This window comes from Sinocyclocheilus anshuiensis, unplaced genomic scaffold, assembly GCF_001515605.1.
Source record: "Sinocyclocheilus anshuiensis isolate Anshui unplaced genomic scaffold, SAMN03320099.WGS_v1.1 scaffold647, whole genome shotgun sequence".
NCBI classification, from domain to species: Eukaryota; Metazoa; Chordata; class Actinopteri; order Cypriniformes; family Cyprinidae; genus Sinocyclocheilus; species Sinocyclocheilus anshuiensis.
In genome coordinates, this window is record NW_015552606.1 from 1,174,234 (window position 1) to 1,183,095 (window position 8,862).

General features: G+C 39.9%; 1 protein-coding gene across 2 annotated transcripts in view; it reads left to right on the top strand.

The window, feature by feature from the left end:
• LOC107665883 (thyroid hormone receptor alpha-like) overlaps positions 1 to 8,538 on the top strand; it is a 105,950-nt gene extending 97,412 nt beyond the window's left edge. For both annotated transcript variants that reach the window (XM_016456946.1, XM_016456947.1), the window contains 3 exons: positions 2,477 to 2,623; positions 4,578 to 4,836; positions 5,864 to 8,538. In XM_016456946.1, coding sequence (XP_016312432.1) covers positions 2,477 to 2,623; positions 4,578 to 4,836; positions 5,864 to 6,105 — 648 coding nt within the window. In that variant the 3' untranslated portion in view covers positions 6,106 to 8,538. The remainder of the gene's footprint in view (positions 1 to 2,476; positions 2,624 to 4,577; positions 4,837 to 5,863) is intronic.
• The last annotated feature ends 324 nt before the right edge of the window (positions 8,539 to 8,862 follow it).

Here is an 8,862-nt window from a genome sequence, read left to right on the forward strand (position 1 = left end):
GGATAGCTGGCCAATCACAGCACACCTCGCTTTTTCAGACCGATGAGCTTTGTAAAAATCGACGCGTTTCAAAAAGGCGGGGGATTGAGGAGAAACAATAATGTACAGTATGTGGAAAATAATGTTTTTTTAACTTTAAACCGCATAAACACATTTCATTACACCAAATACACAAAATAATGTTCTTTTTAGCAGCATCATATGACCCCTTTAATGACGTCATCAGTTTCGAATCAGTTATTCGAAATATTCTTCAAAATAGCTTACAAACATTCAAGCGAGCATATGCACAATATCCGAGCATGTCTTACTAGCAGAAGGGGTGATTTGGAAATTCTACATTGTAGAACCGATGTTGGTTTTCTCAGCCCACCAAACACCCTTCATCTTCCCAGCGGTTACGAGCGCTATCAAAGCCCTGACGCACACCAATCTAAACATTCGGCTTGCACTAGACCCTGTGACGATCAGCCACGGGGGACAGAGAAACCACTTCCCCGGCCGACTGAGAACTATAAAACGGCCCATAAAAAATGCAGCCTATATAACCTTTACAACCAAGATATACCAATAACAGTGCAAGGCCGAGACCCTGAATGACCCCGATAAACTGCATTCTCTCTCTCCATGGGAACACTCACTCTGTCCTGTCAGTAGTCCAACTGGGCTGTCTTAAGATCTCTGGAGTGAGAAAGCGCAGTGCCAAGTTCTCAGCAGTGAGAAGGCCAGGGTGGACCAGCAGAGGGGATAGTTTACATTGGGGTCTTACAGGCAAAGGCTGCGTTGGGACGTATCCAGCGCTACCGCCACCTCCTGAAAGAAGAGACACACACACTTTGGTTCATGCTTGTTAAAACTTACACAAATACAACAGTGCAGCACAGTTAAAACAGCCCTTTTTGTCTGGGACAGCGCATGTAAACACAAACACACAAATCTTACACAAAGTTCCTCAGAGGCACATTCTGAAACCCTGAACAGATTCCTTTGTGTTTTATTTACTTTCTAGATCTAGACATCGCCTCTCTGTGCGGTCTGTGCTGTAATTTCTGATCTGTATACTTTACATGAAGTCTTCCTATCAGCTTTAGTGCTAAGAAAGGGTAATATTAATGAGTAATTATTTGAACCGCTTGTCTGTCACAGATGAAGCGTCCGAACCTTTTGCAGCCTCACAATTAAACTTTGTTTGTGTGTAGGCCAGCACTACCATTTTTTTCTGCAGTCTTGTCTTGATTTCAGTGTCTTTGTTTATTGTCTGTTTGCTTTATCAGAAACAAAGAAATCAATGTGATTGCACAGTTTGAAGTCTTAGGGAGTGTCGCAGTTGTGCCTCAAGGGGTGATGTGCACCACATGGATATTTTTTAAAATGTAAATTTTTAGATGGGTTTGTTTATCCACACACATGCTGGTTGTGACATTATAAAATTGCTTAGGTCATGGACAGATTCATGTTATGTTATGTTATTTATTTATTTGTTTGTTTGTTTATATATATATATATATATATATATATACAGTATATATATATATATAATTTATTAATATAATTTTAGTAATATATTTAGGGTTGGTACAATTAATAAATGTTTTTGAAAAGTATTTTATGCTGCATTTATATTTGAACAAAAATACAGTAACAATTTTTTTCCGTAAATAATTATATAACAATTTATATACAGTGGGTACGGAAAGTATTCAGACCCCCTTCAATTTTTCACTCTTTGTTATAAATGTCAACGATTCTGTGTTTTTCTGTCAATATGGGGTGCTGTGTGTACATTAATGAGGAAAAAAAATTAACTTAAATGATTTTAGCAAATGGCTGCAATATAACAAAGAGTGAAAAATTGAAGGGGGGTCTGAATACTTTCCGTACCCACTGTATATAATATATTATATATAATTTGTCACATTTAATTTGATAATCTCAGCACTTCTTTCATTGCTGTTAATCACTTTTTCTTCCACTTATTTAATTCCTGAGAATGTAAATGTCTTCACTTGTTATTCTTATTTCAGAGGTGTTGATTGCAGCAGAAACAAACTGCAAATATGCAGTCCACGATTCATAGCCATGTCTCGCATTCAAAAAAATATATATGCAGTTGCCAACATGTAATGCTGTAATTGCAGCTCTGCCTCTTGAGTACTTATAATTACCTCTATTCTGACTCATGTTACATGCCTCTTACTGCATACATAGAATGTTGCTCCAGATGTCAGGGCTACTTGGCTGTTTGTCCAGAGTTTTTACATGGCTGACCTCTAATCCACCCTGAGGATACTAAACGCTGTGGTTTTCCAAGGCTATCAGCCTACATAACTGCAAAGCCAGACCCCACACATGCATCCCGTTCGGTGTATTTGTACATCCATTCATATATTCTTCAATGGAAATACATTGTTGCTTGTTACAAAAGCCAAAAGTGAAAGTTAGAGTTAACCCCCTGTGAATCTGTCTGTGTCTGCAGCCAGAGGACATCGGACAGTCTCCGATGGCCCCCACATCAGACGGGTATAAAGTAGATTTGGAGGCCTTCGGCGAGTTTACCAAGATCATTACCCCAGCCATCACACGTGTTGTTGACTTTGCCAAAAAACTGTCCATGTTTTCAGAGGTGAGTGTGTGATTAGCTTTTGTTTTTGTTATTTTTTTTTACACCCTGTTTGAAGTGTTTGTGTTCAGTAGTAATTAGCTTGTCAAATTAAGCCTTGAAATTAGAGTACGTTAGTGTCCGTCTGCCTAATTAGCTAAAAATATGCTACTGTACTGCTCAAATTGTTGTTATTTTTTTAATAGTTGCTAAATTATTCAGCTGAAAACACTAACACATATTTCAGGAATATGTCCGTGGGGGTGAGTTTGTATGTATGTGCTATCTATCTTGTTAGGATGTATTGTACAGTTGTGGCTTTGGTGAATGTATGTGTGTGTAATATTGCCACATTACATCAGTCATAGCTATTGTGGCATTCTCTCCATATTTAGCATTCACCAACTCTCCTTTAACTTAAGTGTGAACATTCTTGCATAGTAGACTACACAGCACCCTTATGGCAACGGATTTATTATTGTCTACACCATAAATTTACCGTCATCCACACGTATCCACTACCTCTCTGGCTCTTTTTTAAGTTGAGCGCTATGCCTCCTGTATTTTCCACATTTTGTAATACGCACCTAGACAGACTAATACAAAAATTAATACTGAACAATACTTGGCTTCTTGTTGCTATTGTAAATGATGTGAAACGTTTTATACATCGGGGTAAATATTTCTTCAGTCTGATGCCATTTTACCTCCAATTTTTTCTCTCCTCAGTTCCTCTGTGTTTGGGTCATCTTGGATTCTTTGCCAGTATATGATTAAGGTAATAGTTGCTAAATTATTCAGCTGAAAACACTAACACATATTTCAGGAATATGTCCGTGGGGGTGAGTTTGTATGTATGTGCTATCTATCTTGTTAGGATGTATTGTACAGTTGTGGCTTTGGTGAATGTATGTGTGTGTAATATTGCCACATTACATCAGTCATAGCTATTGTGGCATTCTCTCCATATTTAGCATTCACCAACTCTCCTTTAACTTAAGTGTGAACATTCTTGCATAGTAGACTACACAGCACCCTTATGGCAACGGATTTATTATTGTCTACACCATAAATTTACCGTCATCCACACGTATCCACTACCTCTCTGGCTCTTTTTTAAGTTGAGCGCTATGCCTCCTGTATTTTCCACATTTTGTAATACGCACCTAGACAGACTAATACAAAAATTAATACTGAACAATACTTGGCTTCTTGTTGCTATTGTAAATGATGTGAAACGTTTTATACATCGGGGTAAATATTTCTTCAGTCTGATGCCATTTTACCTCCAATTTTTTCTCTCCTCAGTTCCTCTGTGTTTGGGTCATCTTGGATTCTTTGCCAGTATATGATTAAGGCCGTCAATGTTAACACATGAAGTAATTTTTTTAACACTGTAATTTTTTAAAAGTGCATTTATTTAATTTGACATTATAACTACTTCATTCTGTGCTGTGTGAATATTAAAGAGTAGTCAGAAATAAAAAAGATTAAACTTTGCAAGATTATATGCACACATCAGTCCTTATTATGTTTTTATTCAAATAATATAAATATATATTTTATATATATTTATATAATTTAAAATATATTTAATTCATTTATTTTAATTTAATTTGAAGCTTAATTGTGACATTTCACCCACTATTAAAATACACCATCATTTGTTGTTGTCGAGTTGTTATATTGTTTAATAATTTTTAATAATTTACTATTAATTTTATTATGAGTGTCAATACTGAAATCCATAGTGGCATATATAATTTTGGGGTTTTTTTACTCATAAAAAAGGATCAGTATTCATTCAAACTGGGGGAAAAAAATTTAATATTTTAATATTTGAAACAATTTACAACCATAACAATATTTGCAATGTATTCAAGGAGGGTTTTTCAAGGTCTCAGTATGATGCCACAGCAGATATTATGCCATTAGGTGAAATAAATATATATTATTGTGTGATTTCTAATTTCTGTAGCTGCCTTGTGAGGATCAGATCATCTTGCTGAAGGGTTGCTGTATGGAGATTATGTCCCTACGTGCTGCAGTTCGGTATGACCCGGAAAGCGAGACCTTGACCCTGAGCGGAGAGATGGCTGTCAAACGAGAGCAGCTAAAGAATGGAGGGCTGGGCGTTGTGTCTGATGCCATCTTTGACTTGGGCAAGAGTCTAGCGCAGTTCAACCTGGATGACACAGAGGTGGCCCTGCTGCAGGCCGTACTGCTTATGAGCTCAGGTGAGAGAGGACACTTTACAGTAATTCTGCTCATAAACCAAAATCAGCCTTGTAAGAGAACTCTCAAAACTGGATTAGAAGCAAGAAACAGCTGTAGGGTCTGTTAGGTTCTGTTCCTAAAGCTAGTGGGCTGCCTCACTGTCTGCTGTCTACATAGGCAGCTGCCTTCTGTGGTAGCATGCTAACTTGAAATAGAATGTATATATAGGTAGCAACTCCGTTAACAATAACCGCATGACATAAGCAGCACTTCTCAGATAACGCATACAAGAAGATCCAATAAACCCCAATATAGCACAACAGTTGGGATCTGGAAGTAAAAAAGCAAAACAAAAAACAATCATATTCTCCATAAGGTCAAGATTGGGACTATTTTCATTGGGGAAACAGAGCAAAAGCAAAAGAATAGTCGATAATGACAATACGTCACATGTATGTCACTTACTATTAGCTTAAACATAGCCTATTTTTAAATACATTCATTTATTAATTTTATACCATTGCATAAAGTATAAAATAGTGATAAGGAGTACAATAAAACTCAAGGCTGTGCAAGTACTGTAGGTGGAAATGGTATTTCAAAACCAGACTATACAATCTAAAACCTGACAGATGTCCACCCTAATAGTACATTGCTTCGTTAAAGTCTTGGATCTATTTATTTTTGCTGATTTTCAGATATTTTTTGCTTCAAATCATAGTTTATAATGTGATTCATCTTAGACCTGGTTGATTTTGATATTGATGATTTTGACCTGGTTGATGTTCTTTGCTATTGCTTTTTTCAAACACTATGTAGAAAATTAAGTGGAAATACTTCATTTGATGCCCAGGAATGTTGATTATTAAGGCAGCATACTGGTTTTCGAACATGGTGTTTGACAAATATTGTAGTTGCTAAGAGGTATTTCCCCCTCATTCAGTGTGAAACCTAACTAGATGGTTTTTGAAATTAAGTATTTTGCTACAATCCTGTAATGGTCATAATAAGTATTGTCCTTGCATCTTCTGTGGTTTGTCTCTTCAGATCGCACAGGCTTGACATGTGTGGAGAAGATCGAGAAGTGCCAGGAGATGTTCCTCCTAGCATTTGAACACTACATCAACTATCGCAAGCACAACATTCCCCATTTCTGGCCCAAGCTGCTGATGAAGGTGACGGACCTGCGCATGATCGGAGCCTGCCATGCCAGCCGCTTCCTGCACATGAAGGTGGAATGCCCCACTGAACTCTTCCCCCCACTTTTCCTGGAGGTCTTCGAGGATTAGGACGTGTGACGTCCCAGTGAGCTGCGGCAGGAGAATCAACAACATTTTGTAACCCGTGTTTCTCTACCCGTCTCACCCCCCTCCACGCACCAAACTCACCAGCAGCAGCTGAAATGGCAGGGGTCATCTTCAGAAAGGCTTTCATATGGGGAGTTTATTTTTTATTTTTTGCTTTTCGCAGAAAACTCAGCCCTCCCTCATCCACTAAATTCCCCACGCGTGGCCCTTCTGTCTCGGCATGATGTCTTATACTGGTTTACCAACACCTTAGACACAGAATATACATCTACACACACACACACACACACACACACTCCTGTAAGTGTGCTTACAGATGCTGTACTCATGCAACTCAAATCCTCTGATGAGCTTATATGCATTTGTACACGTACAGACTGCACTACTGTCATGCCACCACTGGAGGTGCCCTCTGCTAAGACTGGATGGCAGCTGGCATATAGATTCCTCCGCCAGGTTGTGAAGTGGTCAGTTCATTTCATTGATTAAAATCTCAATTCTTGTGAGATTAACCGTCGGTATCTCAAGCTCTGCACTAACATGGATCTTCTTTAACAGACCTCATGATTCTCTTCGATATTGAGCCTGTGTGTGAAGCAGGAGGAATTTTTTTGAACCAAATTAGGTGCTATATTTAAATAAAGCTACTCAAAATGATTTGGGACTTTTCGAAAACATACCCCCCTCCCTTCTCTGTAGAACACGGACCGTTGAAAGCTCTCGGTCGCCATTTTAGTGCACATTCAGGGGTGCCGCTCAGCGACTTCATGTGCGGTTCATTCTTGCCATTGTCTGGGCTTATTTGTGGGCTCTTTGAGCCCCTCTTTGTCCCTGGAAAGTCACGCAGAGAGATGGAAATCCAGGCACCCCTACACCTCCAATCTGCACTGATTTGTGTGTTTTACAGGTGTCGGGAGGGAGCCAGTATTACCGTACTCCCAGACCCAGCACACACACACGAACATACTAAAACACACACCTCAGAACTCGAATGCCTCATTTTTACTGTATGTACTGCAGTGCTGTAGTTCTGGACTCCCATGCAGGGCTTTGAGAGTTCAGTCCAGCCCATCTGTGTTCCGCTCAGATGCTACTGTTGCCCGGTCTGTGCGAACACACGCGCACACTCCTGACGGGCCATGGCGGACTGGCTGTTGTTGATGTTTTTTCTTTGTGTTGTTTTTGTTTTACCTCAAATGTGGGCACACCTTCGGCTGGCTGTGGCTCCAAGACTGCCTCTGTGCTGACAGGTTCTACCTCACCTCTGGACACAGGGCAGCTACCCTCAGCCACACACACACATTTACACACACCTACACACACTCGTATTCTCATACACTGACAGCCAGGATAGAAACACTCGCAGACACAGTTTCTTCTCAGTTACGTTGAAATACCACTGTAGACAGGAGGGCCTGCCATTCCTCATCGTAGCCTATCAGATTTCTCTGAGGTGGCTGAGAGTAAAAACAATTCTGGGTGGGCTTTTTTTGTTTCTTTTTGTGTGGGACCAAGTGTCACTTCGATTTCCGTCAAAACGGAAGCTAGTTTTCAGCAGATGGCGAACTAAACCATACATGCCGCTGACTACGAAGAGGAGCCATGGAGAGAACTACAGATGAAGGACCCGAGGTGACCAGGCCTGAATCAAATGGGTCTATCGCTGTTTCCTTTTCAATACCAAGCAGTAATTTGCAAAGTGAAGTGAGGGGTCGGCTGGTTTCTTCAGGGTGGGGCAGGGGACGCGGGTAAGCAGTTGAATGAGAGCACTTAGCTTTGAAAGAGCCAAATCTTCAGAGACGATTCAACCCCTGGCACTTTTAAGGAGTTTTTGCACTAAGGCATGATGGGTCCCACCCTCCAGCTCCTCCAGCTCAGTCCATGCTTTCCAAGGACACGCCCCCAACCTCTCTGTCAAACAGAGGCCACACCTTCATGTGCTCCTCAGCACACCCTCAGAGTCAGTATTAAGTCAAGCAAAGTCCCGGTCGTGTTCTTTCTCAACAAATGACGAAACACACATTCACAAACAGACCTCTGTGTCCCCGCCCCCTCGAAGAGGCGAACACCCAACAGAAACGGGCCTTTCCTTTGTGAGACAAAGGAGTGGCCAAGCCATGCAAAGAATGGCAGCACCGAATGAATGTGAACAAGGAGCAGCAGAATGAAAGAGCCAGAACGAGATATAATATGGTTGCGAAGGAACGCAGCCAATCAGAACGAGAAGAACTGTCAGCATTCCGTAAACATCTGGCATGGAATTCCATCTTGAAATAGGAATAACGCAGCGGTGGTTCCGATTGGCTGATCAAGTGAACGCAAGGGTTTCGATGCTGCTTTACCTTCTAATTTTGTTTGAGAGAGATAGAAAAATAAAAAAAGATATAATAAAAGAATTACAAACCCAGAAAACAACTTAAAAAAAATTACTCCAGAACAAAAAGTTCAAATTTTGGAGCTTGAGCTGTTCGTTTCTTTCTTTTTGTTTTGAACTGCAATTTGTGTGTTCGTTTTTGATGCTTAACTGCTCTATGTAAGAGAGAAAAACAACAGCCGTAGTCACTTTTTGACCATGCGTGCAGTGTAAACTAGAGAATTTCACCTCTTTTTCACCTCACTATAGTTTGTAATGATTAGTCGACTGCTCTGTTTGTCTGTGTATATGTCCTTTGACTTTTTATCAAGAGGAATTTACAACAAGAAACAGGAATATATTTTTTTTTTTATATTTTGTTTTCT